The sequence below is a fragment of the Mauremys reevesii genome, linkage group 9 (assembly GCF_016161935.1).
Source record: "Mauremys reevesii isolate NIE-2019 linkage group 9, ASM1616193v1, whole genome shotgun sequence".
Taxonomy (NCBI): domain Eukaryota; kingdom Metazoa; phylum Chordata; order Testudines; family Geoemydidae; genus Mauremys; species Mauremys reevesii.
In genome coordinates this window covers 44004616-44029159 of record NC_052631.1, presented here as the reverse complement: position 1 = coordinate 44029159, position 24544 = coordinate 44004616, and the positions used below count along the sequence as shown (strand labels likewise).

At 45.9% G+C, this 24544-nt stretch overlaps 1 protein-coding gene across 2 annotated transcripts in view; it reads right to left on the bottom strand.

Annotated features, from left to right (window-relative positions):
- GPC1 (glypican 1) overlaps positions 1-24544 on the bottom strand; it is a 303663-nt gene that overhangs the window by 44064 nt on the left and 235055 nt on the right. For both annotated transcript variants that reach the window (XM_039487900.1, XM_039487901.1), the window contains exon 3: positions 19084-19475. In XM_039487900.1, coding sequence (XP_039343834.1) covers positions 19084-19475 — 392 coding nt within the window. The remainder of the gene's footprint in view (positions 1-19083; positions 19476-24544) is intronic.

The following is a 24544-nucleotide window of genomic DNA, read 5'->3' as shown; positions in this document are numbered from 1 at the left end:
GCAAACAATTTTCCTCCTCCAAACAGGGGCCAAGGAGAAGTCAGGGAAAAGACACGCTGTTCAGATCTTTCCAAGCCGCAGGGGTCAGGGCAGCAGTGCAGCACTCTAGAGCTATCTTGCCCCTCTGAAATGATAGCAGACCATGAGAGCTCTTCCAAAAGAGATGATGTCGGTCTTACACATTAAAGTGAGACCCTACAAAAATCTGCCTCCTTACTAGATAGCCACTGTGCTCCCACTGATGTCAATGGCAAAAATCCCATTTGACATCATTGTTACAGGATCAGGCCCTAGAATAAAAAAGTGGAGTCATTTTTTGGGGATACTGCCAGCTTTAGATACAAGTGTTTCCAGTACAGCGCGGCAATTAGAAGCACACGGAATCTGAGCTCATGGAAACAAAGGAAACTTCAAAAGAGACGTCAAACTTACAGGATCTTTTATCAAAAACAAGTGTTTGCTGTGAAGGAGATCAGAAATACCAGAGAACAAAGTCAGGGTTCCACATATCCACACTCCTGGAGCCCCAGGGGATACTGAGCACAGTCCTACACTCCTGAGACTAGAAGTGTCAAACAACCCCATTATCTACATGAGAAGGTATTACAGGATCTCCATAGGTAAGAAACAGAACAACTACTTCGGTGGCAATTGGATCACTGCTCATACTTTTCACTCAATTTTGGGCAGAGCCCAATAATGGAAAAAGATGCATTTTCAGAAAGTCACGAGCACTGGAAAATCAGTATCTAGCAATGACTATAGCCTTTCCTGTCACACCCCCATCGCCTGCTGTCACACACAGGCTGGCAGCAGTCAGAGACAGATATGGTCAGCTTCCAGCTATCATTCAGATTACACTCTCACCATTGCCAGTTACAAACAATGGCCCACACCTGCTGCTGTTAAAGTCAATGGCAAAACTCTCAGCGACTTCACCAGGAGAAGGATCTGGTCCATTGGCCTGAGGATCTATAGCCAAGTTACAAACATTCACTTCTGAAATGCTGATTCTGAATAGAAAAAAATAACCTTTTTTTCCTTTGGAAGTCTGGCTTGAAAGGAAAATGACAATCTGCATCTCTGTTGTTGCAGGCTGAGGCTCCTCAGGCTTCAGAGGCTTTTATGTACATTTAAAGGCATTTAATAGCAGTAAAGTAAGCACAAATCTCTCAAGTATTTTTCCTACTCTTCCCTCTCCACCTCCCAACACACTCATCATATTGGTATGAGACAGAGACCAGCGCTTGGACACCGAGGTGGTAGGGATCCTTAGAAATATGGATGGATAGATGGGATAGATTATTGGATGGATAATGAGGCCAGCTGATAAATATACAGGATAACATTGAGGCCAGTTTGGCTCACAACTGTGATCAGACTATCAGACTGGCCTTGTGTGAGGGCAATTTGTTTGGCTGATGGCAAATGTAGGCTACGCTACAGATTTTTGGCCAGATCCTTAACTGGTACGTAGCTCCATTGACTTCTGGCCAGAGCAAGCCACAGACAGATGCCTTCTTGCCCGTCACTATTTCATATGGCCGCTCTTACTGGAACTCTGCTAAAAGAAAACATACTTTTCATGGGATCTGACCTTAAAAGTTTGTTATTTTGCTATTTATAATGGACTACTGACTTCCTCCAGCCTTACCTCACTTCTGTATCTATGACCCACAGTTTCCATGCTATACGCTATATGACAACACTACTGGAGTGACACTATTGACAGCAGCTAAAGTCCTGCTCCACAGCATCTATCATCCTCAGAGAGAGGACTTACCGCACCATTTACATAGATGGGCAAGGGCAGTACTGCGCTGCTACCTGAAGCAGAAGCAGTAGCCCAGGCTTTTTTTTCTATCTGGCTTCAGGTTCTGTCCTTGAGGCAGACAAGAAAGCAGTCTCCTCACAGCCAGGGCTCAAGCCTGCTCCCTTTGAGCTACCCTTATGTTTTCCCACTGACTTAAAGGGGAGCGGGATCAAGCCCAAAGTGAGGGAGATACCGATGGAGTAGAAGCAGAACTGGTCTTTAATATCCCATGGAACCTGTGACTGAGGAGCGGAATGTGATTCTCAGGGGACACCCACACGTGAGAGAGAACCCACAATTCACTAAGTGACTATTTCAGTGGGCTGCGACTGTTTCACTGTCTTATCTCTACCTAGCCCTGTGAGGGTGTGGGGAGGAAAGAAGGGAAAGAAAAGATTTAAAAAAAAAAAAAAAAAGGTTCAAGTGACTCTGTCCCCCCCCCTCACTAAGGTCCCTCAAAATCCTAAAATCAACCTTGATCAGGAGCAGAGTGATCCTCTGCTAATTTCCTAGGTTGCTGGGATTGGCCTGTATCTTTAGGGGCACAGTCCTGATAGCGATATCCTACCTCTCACAGTGCTCGTCCTTTTGTTGTCCTCTCTAAAAAAGAAAGAGAAGTAGCAAAGCTCTGCCTGGCATGCCTGGAGTATCTCTTTTGACAGTGTTGGTCCCCTCCAAAAGGAAGATGAAAGATGGTCAGAAAGGAGAGATTTTTACTAAACAGCACCATCCCTAGCATTCTAAAAGCTTTATCACATTCTTGCAGCAAGACCAGACTCATTGCGCGTATGCCAGATACCTACAGCTCTCAGGTTATCTTGCCAGAATTGTTCTCAGAGGAGCAACATGGATCTGAGGTGTGTACACACACACACACACGCACACACACACACACAACTAGCAAAGAATCCTATGGCACCTTATAGACTAACAGACGTTTTGGAGCATGAGCTTTCGTGGGTGAATACCCACTTCGTCGGACGAAGTGGGTATTCACCCACGAAAGCTCATGCTCCAAAACGTCTGTTAGTCTATAAGGTGCCACAGGATTCTTTGCTGCTTTTACAGATCCAGACTAACACGGCTACCCCTCTGATACTTGACATCCATAACTAATTGTTCTGCTCCCCGTATCTCTACGAGGATAGTGTGAATCTAAATACCTATAGATATAGTACATGTAATTAACAATATTTCTTTACTAACCCTCTCATATTAGTTGAATTATCTTTTCCCCTCCTCTTCTGCCAATTTCTCCAAGAAGGGCTACCTACTTCTGAATGGCCAATTCAGCCTAGATCAGAACCAGCACAGGCTAACAAGCAACTGCTGGACTCATGCCTGGATTTGAAAACAAAGCCCCACTTTGGAAGATGGGGAGCTATGGGCTGCGAGGGATGCTTTCTAGATCACATGTATGCTTACATTCTAGATTACTAATCTGATCCTATTTTAGAGCAGGCTAGAGAAGGTTATTAGCAGCTGTACCTCGGAGACTCTACAGTGGAATGTAAGGTTTTACCATGACTCCTGTGCAGCACAATTTTTTGAATAGATTTTTTTTTAATCACTAGAAGGCCCTCAACTTCAAATAAGGGGCGGTGCCTGTACATCAGCAACCCCTCGACTAAAAGCCCCCTACTTTAAAGTAACACCCTTTTATCAAGAGGACATCCCAGACATGGCAAAGTCATTGCGTTTAAGGCCAGAAGGGACCACCAGATCATCTAGTCTGAGCGCCTGTACACTCTGAGGACAATCTTCACACCAAGCCAACAATCAGAATCAGACCAAAGGGTTACAGGTCTCAGGAGACTAAACTATTGTGTGCCTCAGTCAGAGAAAGGAGGAACCAAGGTGCGCCAATGCAAAGGTTAGCTGGCTACTGTATACGAGGAGACTGGCACGGCTGTGCAATAATAGTGCCTCTTACAAGCGCTGTGTCCATCTCTACTTAGTTCTGTGTACCCATAAGGCAGCTGTTACAAATGGTGACACAGCATTAAGGATTGGGGGGTTTCTGAGTCATAGAAAACACATACAGAGAAAGAAGGTAAGCTTTTCAATCAATCAATGAGTCTGGCTGGGTGATCCAGGAAATGGTGAAGAACACAGGCTGGTGTTCAGATAGACCTACTCATTACCCTCAACCCATGTGTCTGAACTGTACAGTTAGAACAAGGTTGTCGGGGAAGGAACAGCAACTGCAAAAACAGGCCCTGGGGAGGGCTGCTGAGCACCTTGGACAATGAATAGATAAACTGGGGACTTCGTTAAAAGTTAGAAAGTCTCTCCCACTTTCTTGACACCCTGCTACCCTAAACTTGGGGAGAGCAGACACGTGTTCATCTTTCCACCAGGGAGGTGACCGGCCACATGTTTGGAGGTACTGAAACATGGCAATTACCGCTGTGGCAGCTTCAATATTATAACACCGCTTAGTATTTACCTGCTTCAAAATATATATCCAGCTTCAATATTATAACACCACTTAGTATTTACCTAGTGCTCTTCATGCGAGGATCTCAAAGCACTTTACAAAAGGGGCTGTGTATCATTATACAGGTGGGGATTATACAGATTATACAGATCGGGAAACTGAAAGTCAGGCTACTTATCTCTGCCCAAAGATAATGAGCACCCAATCGCCCATTAAAATGAGCGGGAATTGAGAGTATTCTCCACCTTTGGAAACGAGGCCGTAAAGTGACACATCTGAGCTCACAAGGTGAATAAGTGGCCAACTTGGGAAGGCACACTGTCAGCCACTGCTCTGTACAAGTCTAAGCCAGTCTTTCCATTCAGTAATTAGCAGCTTGGTGTGCATTAAACGAGCCAAAGTTTCCACCCTTTCAGATTAAAATTCTAGAAGAAACAGCTGCCAGGCTCACAAAAATAGGCTCCTTTTAAAGTCTGCTGCTCTGTGTAATCATTTGAGTCATCATTTTGCATCTTCTTCACACAAACAGGTGGTAATGAGCCCATGAGAACATTGTGAGTGAGCCATAAGCATTATCCAGCACATTAGTCAAGAGACTGAAAAGACAGGAACTGTATTTTCAAAACATCTTTCAAAGATCAGAAACTAAGCAGAACCCCTCAGCATATTCCAGGCAATTGTGATGTTTAGTTTCATCACCAGTGTCGAAAACCTGCATTGCCACAGCCCAGGCAATACCTATTTTGTGGACAGCGACAAGACTTTGGTGTCTACTGCTGTCAAGCTTGTTCCTTGCACCAGAACTTAAAAAAAAATCCCAAAGCCACCAGGTTAAAGTTAAAAAGGGTGAATTATTATTAGGTGCAATCACACTACAGCATGAAGACTCATGTTGGCTCAGAAGAACACAGACCAGTCACCATTCTGTTCAGTACAACAAAGCAACTGGGTTTTATTTTAAATTGCCATTAAAATGGAGCAGAATGAGTCACTGGTTCAGTTCCCAGTAGCAACAGTTGGCTAGGAACCATGATCATCATTTTGAAAAGGCCCTTAATGAGTTTCAATTTGAACTAACTTTCCAGACATCTGGAGACCACCGGCTCCATCTCCCCATCACTTCAGCCAATCAGCTTCCTCCACCTTTCCATGTTTAAGAATATAGTTCTGTTGATTTCACCTCTTCCTACAAAAGGAGTAGATAATCAAAACCATTTAACCATGTAACATTTGCATTTCTCTATTATTTCCTATGAATCTGATGCAGTTAGCTCCAGCTGTGCAATTTCAGATCTTTTGAAAAAGAGACTCATTGACATCCCACCATAAGGGGAAGATGTGAGACATATGTTCATATTTGTCTACGATATTTGTATTATTTATCGAGCGCCACTGGTGTATATACTATTTTGCCTTTTTAAAAACTGGCAGTTTCTTGTCCTTAGGTGTTTACCAACTAAATTAATATAAGTGAAAAAAAATAGCATGAAAAAACGGTGTGGGGTGGGTGGAAATGTAAGCCCACCCCAACCAATCCTGTTTGAATTTGTCAAAACAAATACAAACTCTACAGCACAACTAATTCCTGGCATGTGTCTGGCAAGAGAACACCAACTGTATTGGGAAATGGCAGGCAAAGAACCACCAGAATCCTACAGCTCATTTCTAGAGGGTGGGGATAAAGCAGCCGGCACTTTCCCCGACGTGGTTGGCCTGGTACCAGCATCCACTCTCCAAGGACAATCCCGTGTAGCTCTCCTGTGTAGCAGATACATCATCACCTTGCAATGCAGTCTTGGTTTAGCTTCGCCAAACACCCACAGGGCGGGGAGTTTCCACAGCACAGAGAGGAGTCGTAGAATATAAAATAATAAAGCTTGGCATTAACTTCTTGCACTACGTTCCCATTGCTGTCAAGAGATGAAGCACCTTGAATATCTCAGTACCATTCTCTGCCTGTCCACCAGAGGAACCCAGACCCCATGAGGGCCATCTGCCAGGGCCTGGAACTGAGATGATGTCATGGAGGTGGTTCCAGTCCTTGAGAGCTAATTGTCCCCCAGAACATACAAACCATTCAAGTCCTGCCTTTAAATACCAACAGATAAATACATTAGAATGGCATGGGCTTTATGTGCTGGGATCGGCAAGAGAGGCCACAGAGAAATAAAATGTCACTTGCTACCATGTTATATAGATACTGTACCCTCCTAAATGTTTGTGGAAAAGTTCACCTCAGTTGTTCTTGAAAGTGAAACACCAGCTTTTAGAGAGGGGAGTGAGTTCTTGATGGTAGAGATTACAAAAGGGCTCTAATGCTGCTGGAACTTTTATGTAATAGGCACCCTTGGGACAGAACAGCAGTACAGCCTGTACTCATGTTTTACACTCATAAGAATGGCCATATGGGGTCAGACTGATGGTCCATCTAGCCCATTATCCTGTATCTGACAGTGGCCAGTACCAGAGTTGTAAGACAGCATTCAGAACAGGATAGATGGAGTGATCCACCCCTCTCTTCCCTTTCCAGCTTCTGACAATCAGAGGTTTAGGGTTGCTCTGAGCATGGGGTTGCATCTCTGACTATTCTGGCTAATAGCCATTGATGGGCCTACCAGCCGCGAACTTTTCTAGTTCTTTTTTAAACTCATATTTTTAAACCCACTTTTTGCCTTCACAACATCCCCTGGCAATGAGTTCCACAGGTTAATTGTGCATTGTGTGTAAAAGTACTTCCTCTTGTTTGTATTAAACCCGCAGCCTATTTATTTCATCGGATGACCCCTGACTGTGGAAAAGGGTAAACAACACTTCTCTGTATTTTTTCCACACTGTTCATGATTTTATAAACCTCTGTCATGTCCTCCTTTAACCATCTCTTTTCTAAGCTGAACAGCCCTAATCTTTTTAGTTTCCCCTTGTATTGAAGCTGTTCCATACCCTTGATCATCTTTGTTGCCCTTCTCTGAACCTTTCCTTGTTCCACTATATCCTTTTTTTGAGATGGGGTGACCAGAACTGAACACAGCATTCAAGGTGTGGCCCTATCATGGATTTATATAATGGCATTATAATATTTTCTGTCTGATTTTCTATCCCTTCCTTAATAGTTCCTAACAATCCTTTAAGCCTTTTTGACCGCTGCTGTGAACCAAGCAGAAGTTTTCAGAGAACTATCCCCGGTAACTCCAAGATCTTTTTCTTGAGTGGTAACAGATAATTTTGAACCTAATCACAGATGTGCCTGTGTGGCTACAGGAGCTGTTAAAAGTAAGTTATTTAAAGCAACAAGCAGTTGCACAGCAGTCTGGTCAGCCAGCCAGCATATTTGGTTTTGCCAGCACAGCTCCAAGTAACGGCTGGCTCGTTTGAGGCAGCTGATGCATTGGGAGAGGGTACACAAGAACTCTGAGTTTGCAGATGTAAGCTGGCGGCTTGGGTTTATTTCTTAAACAGTGTTTCACAGAAATGTAACAACAGATCTAAATGGCACAATGATGGCTTTACAGTGAAAATAGAAAAACTGCACTAGGAGAGAAACCTACCTCAGTGAGGAGGGGCCTACGCAAAGGTCAGGTCAAAGTTATGACACAGCTTGGGTGACCAGATGTCCCGATTTTATAGGCACAGGCCCGATTTTTGGGTCTTTTTCTTATATAGGCTCCTATTATCCCTCACCCCCATCCCGATTGTTCACATTTGCTGTCTGGTCACCCTAGATACAATGCTTAGACCGGTGTATGCTGCTGGTTATAGAGAAGAGATCCCGTAGGGAGAGAACTAGTTCTGGTTTCTTACTGGTCTTTGTTATACATTCAAATAGCACCAAGCATAATGGGGCCCTGGCCTCTAATTGCTACCTCAATACAAACAAAAAATGATGGTATTTCTACCTGGCTCAAAAGTGAGGTTATCAGGAATCCTACATCGAGATGGGAGAACAGCCAATGCAAAGGAAATGAAATTTTGACCTCTCTTGGATGTTATAATGTGAGAGGCAGCAATGCCACCCGATGCTCAATGAAGTAATCATCTTCACTGGTAACTTTTCTGGTTACAGGCAACATGCAAGCTATTGAGGCAAGCCTGTCTTTACTGTCTCCACAGGGAACCTCTGAATTCTGGGGAGATGACCAGTGGGGAGCTGGGAAAAAGGAAGACTGCTCTTATAGTTCACTCTTTGGCAGCATGAGAAAATCCCTCACAAACTCCACTCTGGACACCGAACACTAGTCCCCGATCCTACTTCATCCATAGGCATGCTTGCACCCCGTCCGACACGTGGACTGTGAGCTCTCTGAAGGAAAGACTGTCTTTTCCGGTACCTGCCTGCAAAGCACCTAGCCCAATGGGCCTGATCTTTGACTGAAGTTCCTAGGCACTACCATAATACAAATAATAATCATCACCCCCCATTGGAATAGTCCTGTTCCTTGCATTGTGTATCTCTGCTGGTAGTTTCTACACTTTTTCATACAGTTGTTTATCTTTTACTTGTTTAAATCTAACTTTCTAATTTTGCTTCCTTTTCCCCACATTATCAACATTATTTGTCCATACTGTGATTTGTTTTTAATTAATTTCCCCATTCCCTTGCATCATCAGGCCAAGAATGGCAAGCACTGGGAACAAGTGTTGTGCCTCTGAGTGGCAACTGGCAGCCTCTGCCTAAGTTTTCCAAACACAATACTTCCACCTGTTCAAATGAAACTCTCTCTGAGTCACAGCAAATGCTATTTTGGGGCAGTTGCCAACCCCATAATGAAAGAATAGAATCTTAGACAGAAGTGAGATATTTCTTCTCCCTTTCACTGGCATGCAAGCTACCATCCAGGCTTTCAAATACTTGTAATGCCTTAATAGTGGTAAGTGGGACCTCTCTCATATTGTACAAGCCCTATCTTACAATAAAGGAGGGAGTGCTTGTGAAGGGTGCCTGGCTGACGGTCGTGAAGAATCAAATTCTCTATCTACAGACCAGATATAAATGGAAGCAGGAGTGCAAAGCTTCTCCACACTGCACATTAATATGCACTAGCTCTGAAAGAGGACTACCAGTCTTCACTTCTGTTCAGCCCTTCATCTATCTGCTGACACTGCTAAGGCCTGGTCTACACTAGGACTTTAATTCGAATTTAGCAGCGTTAATTTGAATTAACCGTGCACCCGTCCACACCAGGAAGCCATTTAATTCGACCTAGAGGGCTCTTTAGTTCGAATTCAGTACTCCACCCCGACGAGGGGAGTAGCGCTAAATTCGACATGGCTATGTCGAATTAGGCTAGGTGTGGATGCAAATCGAACTTACTAGCTCCGGGAGCTATCCCACACTGCACCACTCTGTTGACGCTCTGAACAGCAGTCCAAGCTTGGATTCTCTGACCAGCCACACAGGAAACGACCCGGGAAAATTTGAATTCCTTTTCCTGTCTGGCCAGTTTGAATCTCAATTCCTGGTTGGACATCGGGGCGAGCTCAGCAGCACCTGCAACGATGCAGAGCTCTCCAGCAGAAGAGTCCATGCAATCCCAGAGTAGAAAGAGGTCCCCAGCATGGACAGACCGGGAAGTCCTGGATCTGATCGCTGTGTGGGGCAATGAGTCTGTGCTTTCGGAACTGCGCTCCAACAAACGGAATGCAAAGACCTACGAGAAGGTCTCCAAAGCCATGGCACTCAGAGGATACAGCTGGGATACAACGCAGTGCCGCGTGAAAATCAAGGACCTGAGACAAGGCTACCAAAAAGTCAGAGCGGCAAACGGACGCTCCGGAGCCCAGCCCCAGACATGCCGCTTCTACGAGGCACTGCATGCCATTCTAGGTGGGTCTGCCACCACTGCCCCACCAGTGACAGTGGACTCTGAGGATGGCATAGTGTCGATGGGCAGTTCCTCGGCGTTGTTCGCCGATGGGGAAGATGAGGAAGGGTTTGTGGAGGACGGCGCAGGCGACAGCGCTTACAATACCGCTTTCCCCGACAGCCAGGATCTCTTCATCACCCTCACAGAGATCCCCTACCAACCCTCCCCGGCCCTTAACATGGACTCAGAATCAGGGGAAGGATCAGTCGATAAGTGTTATAAACATGGAAACATTTCTTTATTAAACAACAGGAATATATACTATATAAAAACTAGCTAAAAAGTTGTCCATATAAAACTATATAAAAAGAAGGTCCACACATATAGGGATTGAACAGAAATCCTCTTGGGACAGTTCCACGAAGCTATCGTACAGGTACTCGAAAAGCCTCTGCAGGAGGTTCCTGGGGAGAGGTGCCTTATGTGGTGCTCCGTTGAAGCACATTCTTCCGCGCCAGGCCATCCTCAAGTAGAAAGGAATCATTGCCTCGACCAGCATGGCTGCATACGGTCCTGGTCTGTGCAGGGAGTCTCTCAGCATCCTCTCTCTCTCTGCCCGAGTGACCCGCCTCAGGGTAATGTCGTTCGGCGACTGCTGCATCTAAGTAGGGCAATTAGTGTACTGTTACTACTGTGAATGCTTGAGTTTTACTTTGCATAGCAAAGACCTTTGTTTAACAGCCACGTGCTGGAGGCCACACAGGAAAAGCATACAGTGATCTTTCCCGGGCACAGTCGCGAGGGGCTGGAACGGGGTCAGACTTTATGCTTTCCTGATTGCCTTCTGCGGGAGGGCACAGCTATCCATTAACTGTTAAGCAGCCTATAGTCTACGGCTTACCAGGCCTGGTAGATAAACGGATTCAGCTGTACCGCCCCGCTTGTCCGATCTCCGGTGCAAGACCGCAGCCACTGAAAGCGTATTCCGAAATCTCGAACTTGCCCTGAGAGCTCGTGAGACTAGGTGCCCTGTATGGTCTTGTTCACAGAAACTGAGTAGACTGTGTTCAGTGTTCGCAAACATGTATCTTTTCAAGGAAATCACTTCCTTTTTCCCATCACACAGCTGCGGCTCTTTCACGAACTGCCCCGCCATCCCCCTCACAGAGGCTGGCGCAGATTAGGCGGCGAAAGAAAAAGACTAGGGACGACATGTTCTCGGAACTGATGGCCTGCTCCAGAGCCGAGGCGGCCGAGCAGAGACGGTGGAGGGAGACCCTATGTCACCACCAGCGCTCACACATCGAACGGGAGGACAGGTGGCGGCAGGAAGACCAGCAGGCGACTCAAACCCTGCTTGGGCTAATGAGGGAGCAAACGGACACGCTCCGGCGCCTTGTAGATGTTCTGCAGGACCGCAGGCAGGAGGAGAGAGCCCCCCTGCACTGTATCTGCAACCGCCCTCCCCCGCCACAAAGTCCTGTCCCCCCCTCACCCAAAATAACAAGAAGGAGGGGCGCTAGGGGCCGTGAAAACTGGCACAGCACCCCAGCAGAGCGCTCATGTACCACACCGCTCTGATGCCATAAACTTTGAGAAGTGCTTCCCTTCCTGCATCACCCAGTCCCAAATCCAAGTTTCATCCCCCCACTGTGTAGTTGAGTATTAAAAGTGGTTTGTTGTTATTCACTGTTTCTGTCCCGTTTTTCTTGTCAGAAGACTTTGTGTGAAGGGGGGGAAGGGTTTTTTTAATCGCATAGGACAGCCTCCATTACCAGGGTACAGACTTGGGGTCAGGATCAACAGCAGGACACACACAGACTGCAGTCACTAGGCACCAGGGTCAGTCTGTGAGGTGTATGCTGCCCCGGGTCAGTCTGTGAGGTGTATGCTGCCCCAGGGTCCTAGCGCCTGCCATCCACAAATGGCAAGGCAGGCTGCCCTTACCATGCCCTTCCACCCTAGCCACGAGCCTCTCCGATGCCCTGAGCCCCAGCAAGAGCCCTCATCCACGGACACATACTCACCCTTCCCACATACCCCTCACCCCTTCCTACGCCCCAACCCCCAGCCCAGAGCCTGCATCCAAACTCCGTCCCAAAGACGGCACCCCTCACTCCTTCCTGCACACCCACCCCTTCCTGCACACCCACCCGCAACCGTCCTCCCCCCAGAGACCGCTGTAGGAGCAGGAGCCTGTCATTCCTCTAGTGTAGAAGCGGTCTGTACATCAGTGCACACCGTATCCACCACAGTCTGCGTCCATGTTTCAACCCTAGAACAGGAATTCATAATTAAAGAAAACTTTGTTAATAATCAGTGTTCAATTAACTTTATTTTAAAACGTGTGTTAGAAGGGGGGAAACCTGGAGAACGGGGTATGTAACCGCAGATCGAAGTCAACAGTCACTAAAACAGGCTCAGGTTCAGCTTCTCTGTAAGTCAAGTGGACAGTCATAGGTTACCCTGCTCTCCGAGGAACCTAGCTTTCAAAGCCTCCCAGATGCACAGCGCTTCCCGCTGGGATCTTCAATCGGCACAGCTGTCTGGCTGAGCGTAATCAGCAGCCAGGCGATTTGCCTCAACCTCCCATCCCGCCATAAAGGTCTCCCCCTTGCTCTCTCAGAGATTGTGGAGCACACAGCAAGCTGCAATAAGAACGGGGATATTTTTTACGCTGAGGTCCGAGCGAGTGAGTAAGCTCCGCCATCTCCCCTTGAGACGTCCGAAAGCACACTCCACCACCATTCTGCACTTGCTCAGCCGGTAGTTGAAGAGTTCCTTCTCACTGTCCAAGGCGCCTGTATAGGGCTTCATGAGCCAGGGCATTAGCGGGTAGGCTGGGTCCCCGAGGATCACTGTAGGCATCTGCACATCCCCAACCGTTATTTTGTGGTCTGGGAAGAAACTACCTGCCTGGAGGCGTCTAAACAGATCAGAGTTCCTGAACATACACGCGTCATGAACCTTGCCCGGCCACCCGACGTAGATGTTGGTAAAACGTCCCCTATGGTCCACCAGTGCTTGCAGCACCATAGAAAAGTAGCCCTTTCGGTTAATGTAGTGGCTGGCCTGGTGGGCTGGTCCCAGGATAGGGATGTGAGTCCCATCTATAGCCCCACCGCAGTTTGGGAATCCCATCGCGGTGAAGCCATCTCTGACGACCTCGACGTTTCCTAGAGTCACTACCTTTGAGAGCAGCTGCTCAACGATTGCGTGGGCTACTTGAATCACAGCAAGCCCTACAGTAGATTTGCCGACGCCAAAGTGGTTCGCTACTGACCGGTAGCTGTCTGGCGTTGCAAGTTTCCAGAGGGCTATGGCCACTCGCTTCTGCACAGTCAGGGCTGCTCGCATCCGGGTGTCCTGGCGTTTCAGGGCAGGGGCCAGCAAGTCACAGAGTTCAAGGAAAGTGCCCTTACGCATCCTGAAGTTTCGCAGCCACTGTGATTCATCCCAGACCTGCAGCACTATGCGGTCCCACCAGTCCGTGCTTGTTTCCTGGGCCCAGAATCGCCGTTCCACACCATGAACTTGACCCATTGCCACCATGATCTCCACTGCACGGCGTACCCTGCTTTGTGAGAGGCCTGCGCCACTCTCCTCACCGCGCTGCCGGAGCCTCCTCGCCCAATTTCTCAGCAGCTGACTGTGGAAGAGGTGGACGATAAGGTGCGAGGAGTTGACAACGGCCATAAGTGCAGCGATGATCGCAGCGGGCTCCATGCTCGCAGTGCTGTGGTGTCTGCGCTGTAACTGACCAGAGAAGGGCGCGAACAGATTTCCCGCCGGCGCTTTCAGGGAGGGAGGGCGTGATTGACGGTTCAATGACGACAGTTACCCAAAACCACCCTCGACACATTTTTTTTCCCCAGCAGGCATTGGGGGCTCTACCCAGCATTCCAATGGGCAGCGGGGACTGCGGGAACTGTGGGATAGCTTCCCACAGTGCAACGCTTCCAAAGTCGATGCTGGCCCCGTTAGTGTGGACTCACAAAGTCGAATTAGTGTCCTAAGTGTGGATACACAAATTCGACTTCATAAGGTCGATTCCACAAATTCGAATTAAGTTAATTCGAAATAGTCTTGTAGTGTAGACGTACCCTAAGAAGCATATCCACTGTGCATGTTGCATGCATACACGGTCTACTGGCCAATGGACTGAGACCTCCAAAATCCTTTTACAGAAGCTGCTGAACAGATAAGTCCAGTGTCAAGGTTGAGCCATGTTTGCACCAATAACCAAGGAATGAAAAGCTTCATCTCCCATTACTATGGTTCAAAGTTTGTCTCAGTGATTATTCCTTAAAACCAAGGGTGATTTGCAGTGACTGTAGGAGAAAGCTGCTGATTTCTGTTAAACTGAAGTTTTATCATGTGGCTAGTCCTCACTGATTAATCGTTGTTTAAGTTTAAAAAATAATTGTTAAAGAGCAGTGACGTTATAAGTGACAATAAGAGTATTCTAAGTGTGCACAGTGCATAGTTTTCCTCGGTAAGGTGAACGTCTAATTAGGTGATCAGTAACAACACAGTGAATAATAATAGTAGAAAGTTTACTTGTATGTATTCTTTGAGTTGGCAGTCTCTTTTGACCTCTGACTTGCAAGCTGTTGCACATGAGTGGATCTGGCCCCACCTGAAATTCATTGCAAGATAGAGCCCTTAGAATGAGACCTTCTTGGTTTTGACTTGTTTTGTCTGCTCTTGCAGTACCAGTATATATCATCTTTGTATCCTTCATCCTCATTACAGCTGTTACAAGGCCTTCTCTTAAAATGCAATGCAAACAACGCTGGGGAAACCATAATACTTTTCAGACTGGACTCTCCGAGGAGCTTCGTAATGGGGAGGAGAGAGAGAGAGGCTGTCTCTGACTGCACAAGAGGCAGGATTCTGTAATTTCTAATGACTGCTGCCTCCCTACTTCGCCAACGTTGCATTTCTTCTCTTGCCACCAGCTGCCAGACTTCATATCCACCCAACACTTCAGCCAGTTCCTGTGCCATTTGTCTCCCAGCAGGCTCTGTGTGCAGCTACTCTAGCTGTGATTGAAAGGTACATGGGCAGGTTCAGCTGGGATGCAAGTGGAATAGAAGCTGCTTGCTTGGAGCAGGAACTGCACATACCCGTGGAGATAAGAAGTCTGATGGGAGCAAGTAGCCTGTCAGAAAATGGCATAACCATTATTTTGTTGTTTTGAGTGCAAAAAAAAGTCAAAACAATTTCTTAGAAGTACAAAAAATATTAGTTTATACTAGGGCTGTCAAGCGATTAAAAAACTTAACCGTGATTAATCGCATTGTTAAACAATAATAGAATGCCATTTATTTTAATATTTTTTGATGTTTTCTACATTTTCAAATAAATTGATTTCAATTATAACATCCATGCTGATGACGGGCTCTGCTTGATAACAATCCAAAGCAGTGTGGACCGACATGTTCATTTTCATCATCTGAGTCAGATGCCACCAGCAGAGGGTTGATTTTCTTTTTTGGTGGTTTAGGTTCTGTAGTTTCTGCATCAGAGTGTTGCTCTTTTAAGACTTCTGAAAGCATGTTCCACACCTTGTCCCTCTCAGATTTTGGAAGGCACTTCAGATTCTTAAACCTTGGATTAAGGACTGTAGCTATATTTAGAAATCTCACACTGGTACCTTCTTTGTGTTTTGTCAAATCTGCAGCAAAAGTATTCTTAAAATGAACAACACGTACTGAGTCATCATCTGAGACTGCTATAACATGAAATATATGGCAGAAAGTGGGTAAAATAGAGCTGGAGACATACAATTCTCCCCCAAGGAGTTCAGTCATAAATGTAATGAATGCATTTGCTTTAAAGAGCATCATCAGCATGAAAGCATGTCCTCTGGAATGGTGGCTGAAGCATGAAGGGGCATATGAATGTTTAGCATATCTGGCACGTAAATACCTTGCAATGCCGGCTACAAAAGTCCCATGCGAACGCTTGTTCTCACTTTCTGGTGACATTGTAAATAAGAAGTGGGCAGCATTATCTCTTGTAAATGTAAACAAACTTGTTGGTCGTACAGATTAGCTGAATAAGAAGTAGGACTGAGTGGACTTGTAGGTGCTAAAGTTTTGCATTGTTTTGTTTTTGAGTGCAGTTATGGAACAAAAAAAAATCTACATTTGTAAACTGCACTTCACAATAAAGAGATTGCTCTAAAATACTTGTATGAAGTAAATTGAAAAATACTGTTTCTTTTATCATTTTTACAGTGCAAATATTTGTAATAAAAATAATACAAAGTGAGCAGTGTACACTTTGTATTCTTTGTTGTAACTGAAATCAATATATTTGAAAATGTAGAAAAACATCCAAAATATTTAATAAATTTCAAATGGTATTCTATTGTTTAACAATGAGATTAAAACTGCGATTAATCGCAATTAATTTTTTTGAGTTAATCACATGAGTTAACTGAGATTTATCGACAGCCCTAGTTTATACTTGTCTAACTCAAACTTGTTCAGTGGGTTTTCTGTACAGCTTCTGAGCAAAACATCCACAACTGGTTTGAGACCAAGCATGAAATTTCAGTTCAAACATTATTTTTAAAGAAAGTTCCTGGCTGAAAAGGTTTTTGTTCTCAACCTTTAAGCCTAGAAAAATCCCTATAATCATAAAAACAAAGCAACATAAAACATTTGTCAAATTAAAACGCTGGTTGAAAAACTTGTTCAGATTAAATAGGATACTCTAAAAGGCCAATAATCTGAACTGCTCTTTATCTAGTTAACGGGGAATCCAACAGATCACCTGGAATTGGGAATAAATTGAAAGAATCCAATAAATTTCAGGTTAAACTTGCACCCTGTCAGCAAGTTATTAAAAAAACAATCACATCAATGCTCGTACAAAAAGTATTGATGATTATGTACAGTTCTACGGACCAGATTCTCCACTGCTTTATCCCTTATGCAGTCATTAACTCCTGTGCAAAGCGTGCAAAACACTGCATTTTACATCGACTGAACACAGTGTAAATGCCCATGCAAGATGAAAAGCACTGGTGAACCAGGCCGTATGTTCTCTACATAATTACTGGCTACCAAGACATTTGTGAAGCAAAACTTATGTGTCAGCAGTCCAGTCTCCACCTCCCTGTTCCTTCAGTGGTGCTACTAGAACTATGCAGAAAATTCCTGAAGAAACAGGTGAAACTTGCCAATTTGTGGGTTTAATTACAAACTGAACATGGGCTGGATTTGCTGAGGTTTTTGAGCTGTTCAGCAAACTGTACCAGTTTTAGAAGTTTCATATGGATGCTGTTTATAAAATATAATAATAATAATAATAATAATAATAATATTTTTAAAAACAGTGGGTTTGATTAGTTTTGTTTTGAGGACAAGTCATCCAGGCAGAAGGAATTTGGATCTGGAGAAGGAACGGAGAGTGAAGGAAGAGGCAGTGCTACCTTCTCTGGAACTTCATACTTTTATCAGTTGATCAGAAAGATGGACATTTTTCACACAGTTTATCTGTACCTTGTTTGATAAAGTGCTGCTGAAATGATTAAAAGAACTCAGAAGCATGGCAGTGGAATCAAACACTCTAAGAATTTAAAATCCACATTGTACATATCAGAGTGGGTAAAAACCAATATACATCAATATAATACAAATGATATTCCATTTCAAAAACCAGTGGTGCTGAAAATGAATCAATTTATGAACAGCTATAGCTGCGTTTATGCAAGGAAAAGAGAATGGGGCAACTCCAGGGACAAGGAAAAGGAAAAAGAAAACTTGTCAGCCACTCACCTTATCCCCTCAGACTCACCTAACCAGGACTAAAGTTGGATTCGGGTGCATAAAGCTGAAACACTCAGCAATTCAAAGGATTTATGAAAAAATATTTTACTTCTGTCGCTTTTAACTTATACCGTTTTCCTCTTTTATCTGCTGTAAGTGCCAAGAGAGTGTGACATTAATAAGATGTGCAAAGGCTTTTGTGTAGCTGAACAGTTTTATAGTAACGCATTGATAAATGAAAGGGTTGGTCACTGTTAGCACATTAACATGTCTCTCTGAGATCTAAGTCTGGACTCGCTGTAACAAATAATGCTGTCCTCTTCCAAGCATTTTCTTTCCAGGAAATTAATTGCTATTTCAATTTTTGCATTCATAGTTTAGTCACACCCCGATCCTTATCCTGCCAATTGCCATCTTCACATGAAGTATGCAAGTAATCTTATAAAATGGATTGTCAAGGTTTCATCTGTAGACCATGGAACAACTACATCACACTACCTCTGTAAAAAGCCTGAATACCTTGACCAAGTATGATAGCCTCCCTCCCGCTCTGAAAGGTTCCTCTTGTACCAGAGGATGCATACAATTTTATCCCACAAAAAGTCACATTCAATAGCATTAATTTACATGTATAGAGCACCCTTCACCCCCAAAGACCCCAATGCACTCTACAAACTCACCCTCTCTCTATACACACACACGCTGTATAAATACATACTGCTATAGATACAGACATAAGAATCACCCACCGACATGCACCTCTTGCACGCATTCCCAGCATGTTCTTTGCAAGTCAGTTTTCCATGCCTGACATCATATCACCACCAAGGAGGAAAATAACACAATGTGATGTAAAGGCATGGCAATATCCTTGCCAGGAAAGTCCTGGGAATATATATAAGCAACCGAACAACTAGACAATCTGGATGACTAGAGCTTCCCCGGCAGCATGCCACATAGTTAAACTGATGTAAAGTTTGATTTGCGGTGAGTTGCACCTCCATTCTCCTGCTCTGTCAGTGTTTATAACAGCCCCAGCTTGCTATTTGGTAGATGACCCTCAGACAATTGTTTATACAAGCAGAGGATGTTGATTATCAACAACCCTGCCTGCCCAGTAATGATGAAGGTTTAAGAAAAACAGCACAACAACCCAATGCACATCAGCAGTAAATAGGGTGCTGGAAATGTTAGGTGGGGAAGGATGCCAGGGTGGATACAGAGGAGATTTGTCTCATGACCTACCTGAGAGACCTTTTTGACAACGTCACTGCCCACGCTAAGCCCCTGCACATAGGAGCGCACTGCGATGAAAGCTCTTGTCGCCTTCAGCTTCAGGTCCCTCGGAACTTCTCCAAAGGGTTTGTGCTGCTCCGAGTGTTTCACCATGCAGTCCAGGTACTCGTCAGTGATGTGGTACTGGGGATTCATCAGCTTGAAGAGGCGCTCCAGCAGGCGTGTCCAGAACTCGTTGAGGGCCTCTTCCAGGTTGATGTTGGAGCCCCGGTAATAGCGCCGCAGCTCGCTGTACAAGTCCTTGAAGAGCTTGACGTTCTGGCTGTATAGCTCTCCATACATGCTAGGAAAAGTGTCATAGAGGGCCTTCTCTGACTTGTTCAACAAATCCTGGAAATAACCTGCAAAGAGAGGGAAAAGAAGAGGGTGAAAAGATCAGCGGAAGAACTAGAAATCTCTAACAGGCCAGTTTAAAGACACCTACTTGGTTGCACCACTCAGAAGGCTGAGAAAGAGGAACCAAGGTCAGCCTTTCCTCTTATCTTCTGACTGAACTCCTCTTCCACCCACAATTTTAGGTCGTGAGCTGTTGCTAAGGACAGAGCAGGATATGCTCCACATAGAATGGTTTGCTGCCACCTTGCTCCTTCCCTCCAACATCATCAAAAGACAACATCAAGTGCAAGCTCTGGATATGTTCCTAAAAATCTGCTGTGCAGAGTGCAGTGTTCTGCCACTAAGCTTTCACAGCCACATTTCTCCTTGGTTAGTGCAAGACAAAGCAATGCAACCAATCCAGCCAGGGCAGAAGTTAATGTCCTAGGGGAAACACATGGAAGTGCCCATACTCAGCCTGCAGAAGTTCTTCAGCAACAATGAATGGTTACAGCAAAATGAAAATTCAGTAATCCTACTTCTGCCTGTTTAATTGCTCTGGGTAATGTATGTAAATCATTGTTTAAATCAGTCTGTCAAAGGTCTGTCAGGATTGAAAATGCTAAGTGCTTGTCTTCAGTGCTGTCATTGCGTGACAAGAACTCATATGCACAAGTTAACAATCCCGTTTCAAAGACTGCACCAGAATTAACACACACACATACAAAATTGTCCAAACAATTCTTGAAACCTGAATGCTTGTTCATAGTTTGAGAGATGCAAGACAAGTGCTTGATACAGTATAAACCATGTGTATTTGATAAAAGCTGCAAATTAACTACCGTATTATCTGTGATCTCATTAATAACAAATGACAACAAATTTTATATTTCTTTCAAACCATACTGCCACAGTGCTTCTGCAGTTAAAGCTGAGATAGTATTTTCTTTCAAAGAATTTGTAGGATACTAAATATTAAGGCCTCAAACAGCAAGATACTTAAGCTAGGACTTAACTTTAAGCACATGAATAATCCCTTCCTTATTAGCAAACCATTTAAGCATGTGCTCACCTGAGCAGTAACTTTAATGTTGACTTCAGAGGGACTACCCAAGTGAGTAAAGCCACCAGCATTTGACACTCAAGTAGTAAACTATTGCATAAACTCTCATTCACTTCCAGAAGATTTTAAAAAATTATATTTTTTTTCAGTAATGCACAGAAAGCAGGGTTGCACATTTAAGCTAAGTTAGCAAGGCTAGACAGTCCTACACAGTTGTCAGGTAAATAGGCAAAACTGGAAGTAGGGCATTCTATAAATACACAAATCTAGGAAGATTTGGTAATGGACTTCAGCCACCATCAATCTCAGGAATTTTTTAATCCATTAAGGGGAAAAATTAATATGATGTTAATGATTAAAAAAAACTAAAAGTTTTCTTTTAAAAAATTACTGCCATTAATTAGGTTAGCACTCCAACCCTCTGCCCCAGCCCTGAGCCCCCTCCCAGAGCCAGCACCCCATACCCCCTCCTGCATCCTGAGCCCCCTCCTGCACCCCAACCCCCTGCCCCAGCCCTGAGCCCCCTTCCAGAGCCAGCACCCCATACCCCCTCCTGCACCCTGAGCCCCCTCCTGCAGCCAAACCTCCTGCCCCAGCCCGGACCCCCCTCCCAGAGCCAGCACCCCGTACCCCCTCCTGCACCCTGAGCCCCCTCCTGCAGCCAAACCTCCTGCCACAGCCCTGAGCCCCCTCTCAGAGCCAGCACCCCAAACCCCTCCTGCACCCTGAGCCCCTCCCGCAGCCAAATCTCCTGCCCCAGCCCTGACTCCCCTCCCAGAGCCAGCATCCCGTACCCCCTCCTGCACCCTGAGGCCCCGCCTGCCGCCCAACCGCCAGCCACAGCCCGGAGCCCCCGCGCCGAGCCAGCCCCCCACACCCCTCCTGCACCCTGAGCCCCCTGCCCCAGCCCTGAGCCCCCTCTCAGAGCCAGCACCCCGTACCCCCTCCTGCAGCCAAACCCCCTGCTCCATCCCTGAGCCCCCTCTCAGAGCCAGCACCCCATACCCCCTCCAACACTCTGCCCCAGCCTGGAGTCCCCTCCTGCACCCAAACTCCCTCCCAGAACTTGCACCCATCACCTCCTACTGCACCCAATCCCCTACCCCAGGCTCAGCGCAGAGCCCCCTCCCACATTGAGAACCCCTCGGCTCCAGCCCAGAGCCCGCACCCCCTCCCGAACTCCAACTGCCTGCCCCAGCCCAGTGAAGGTGGAGGAGAGCGAGCGACGGGGGGGAATGGAGTGAGCAGGGCAGGGCCTCAGGGAAGGGGCAGGGTAGATCCTGGGTTGCCTTTAAATTCAAACAACGATCTTGGGCGTAAAAAGGCTGGAGACCACTGGGTTAGACAAACACCTGTTAGCCATGGTCTAGGAGGTTTACTTGGTCCTGTCTCAGTGCAGGGGGCTTTAAATGCCATTAAATTGCATCAGGACACTCCAGAAACAGAAAAGAAAGACTATATCCAGTTCAGGCAACAGGAAAATGTAGGTAAATGGAGCGTACTGCAATTATTCCTTTGGGAATACGAGTGGGGCTCCTGAGATACCATCCTTCCCATTTCCAGACCTCAATTTTGCATTTCATTCAAAAGATTAAACCTCCTCTACCAACCTTCTACTCCCAGCACCACGCCAGAGCAGTAACTGAGTGGTTACTAGAGGGAAGATTCCCACCTCCTGAATTGTCAACGTCACCTTGTTTTCCCCCTAGAAGTCTCCCATTCATCCAGCTACTATCCAGGCTGGACACTGCATATCTTCGGAGCCCTAACAAGATCCCCGTACAATATAGCAAGTTCAAGTCACACCCAGCATGGTGATGTATGCCAATGTGCCTGAATGGGACGGAGCCCTTACTTGTCACAGAGTGCACTTGTTCAGGACGGTACTTGACCGTAACCAGCCGGTGATATCTCCCGCTCCTCCCCTCGCTACACAAAACATAACTGCTAGCTGATCCTCTCCACGTGACTTTAATGGAAAGTTTCTCTTTGGTACAGCAGTGGTACTTGTGTGATTAGGCTGATTTCCTATCTAGCCTTCCTCTCTGCTTGTTTTCTGCTTCTACTCTGTACTTAACAAGTGTCCCTGTTGTGCTTCAGGTCCTGTAGTTTGATGAGTGTACTCTGTGTTCTGTGACCTATGAGGATGGATGGGTAACTGAGAACTGCAGTCAGAGATTTCTCTCTATAAAGAATGTGCAAATTGAGTATATATGTGGCACAAGTCATTTATAAGGAGGGACCTACAACTGTAGAACTGTGGATTAACAAAGTAATCCAACCCCCTGGTGGAACGTACACACGCAGAGGTCACTGGTCATCCTGTATTCATTAGTGTTCTGTGTGCAGTAGTTTTGACAGGAAGAAATATTGCCAAGTCCAGAGAACTCAGGGGCTCTGATAATTAGGCCTCCAAAGTGTAGTTGACTAATGGGCACCTTAGCACTGGCTAGAAATAACTACCTGTGAAAGAAATATGGGGCATAGGAGAGTGTGTGGCGATAACAAGCCGGAAGATGAGAGTTCTGCTATAGGAAATCAGGGAGAATGTTGTTGTTTTTTTAAATACCTGGTCTCTCTTCCCAGGATTTAAATAACTAGAGTTTTGAGCAGCGGCATGTCTATTGGGCAGAGAACAAGACTGGGGCCCACGAAGTACCAAGTTCTGATCCTGACTGCTACCGACTGCTACTTCTATTCTGCCCTCACATAACAAGTGCTAAATCTCACCTGTGCATCTAATGGGACAAATTACGTTTATGAAGGGGAAGGAATATGAGTGCTAAGGCATGTGCTGGTGCAGGCTGGCGCTGTCTGAGGGAGGTATTTAATCTCACTCTATCACTCTCATCATAGTATCTGAGAACGTTACGAACATCGTGAGCCCCGTGAAATAAGGAAATAAGTATCAACATCCCCATGTTACAGATGGGGAAAGTGAGGCAGAGAGGGTGTGACCTGCTCAAGATCACATAGGAAGTGAATGGTGCAGATAGGATGAAAACTCAAGCATTTCTGGGTTATAATCTTGTGCTCTGTTCACTAGACATCTCTGTCTATCAGCACTCGAGATATCTAAATCCTCGATAGGGAGGGCAAATGTTTTAAATACTTTTCTTTTTAAAAAAATATTGTCATGGGTGGTTGGTGCAGAAAGGTTTCAGCATCTGGAGAGGAGGTCTCTCTGAGGGAGTAGTGGGGGAAGGCAGCTCTAAGTCTGAGATGAAATTGCTTGTTATGGGGATCAGCTGCAAATGGTCTTAATTCTTTCCCTTGCCCACCAAGTGCTCTCCCAGGCTGTGTTGGTGCACTCTCCATCTCATTCTCCTTTGAGTCCAGGTGCTCCATTCCCTCTTTAAAAATAACCTTGGAGCTCAGCTGTATCCAGGGGCGGCTCTATGTTTTTTGCCGCCCCAAGCACGGCAGTCAGGCGGCCTTCGGCGGTATGCCTGCGGACGGTCTGCTGGTCACGCGGCTTCGGCGGCGTTTCTGCGGGTGATCTGCTGGTCCCGCGCCTTCAGGGTACCCACCGCCGAATTACCGCCGAAGCCACGGGACCGGTGTACCTCCCGCAGGCATGCCGCCGAAGGCTGCCTGACTGCTGCCCTCACAGCGACCGGCACACCGCCCCCTGCGGCTTGCTGCCCCAGGCACGTGCTTGCTGCGCTGGTGCCTGGAGCCGCCCCTGGCTGTATCTGTGCCGCACAGTGAAATGGATGCTGTAGCATACAGTGGATTTTGCAGAGTTCCAAAACCCACAAGACTAGGTGCCGTGGAGTGTCAGAGGCTCCTTTTCAGGATGAGTCCTACAACAATTCACTGGGGCAGTGCTGTGCCAAGACTAAGATCAGAGACAGATGGGTCTGGGGATTGCGAGTGGGGCAGTAGCTAGCCAGCCAGCTATACTGAAACTGGAAAGCAACACCATTTCAATGTAATTGCCTGTGACACACGTGCAAAACTGGGACATTCCCAGGGAATTAAGTTATCTGGCCACTCTAATGTTTGGCTTTGCCTCAGCAGAGTCTGTCA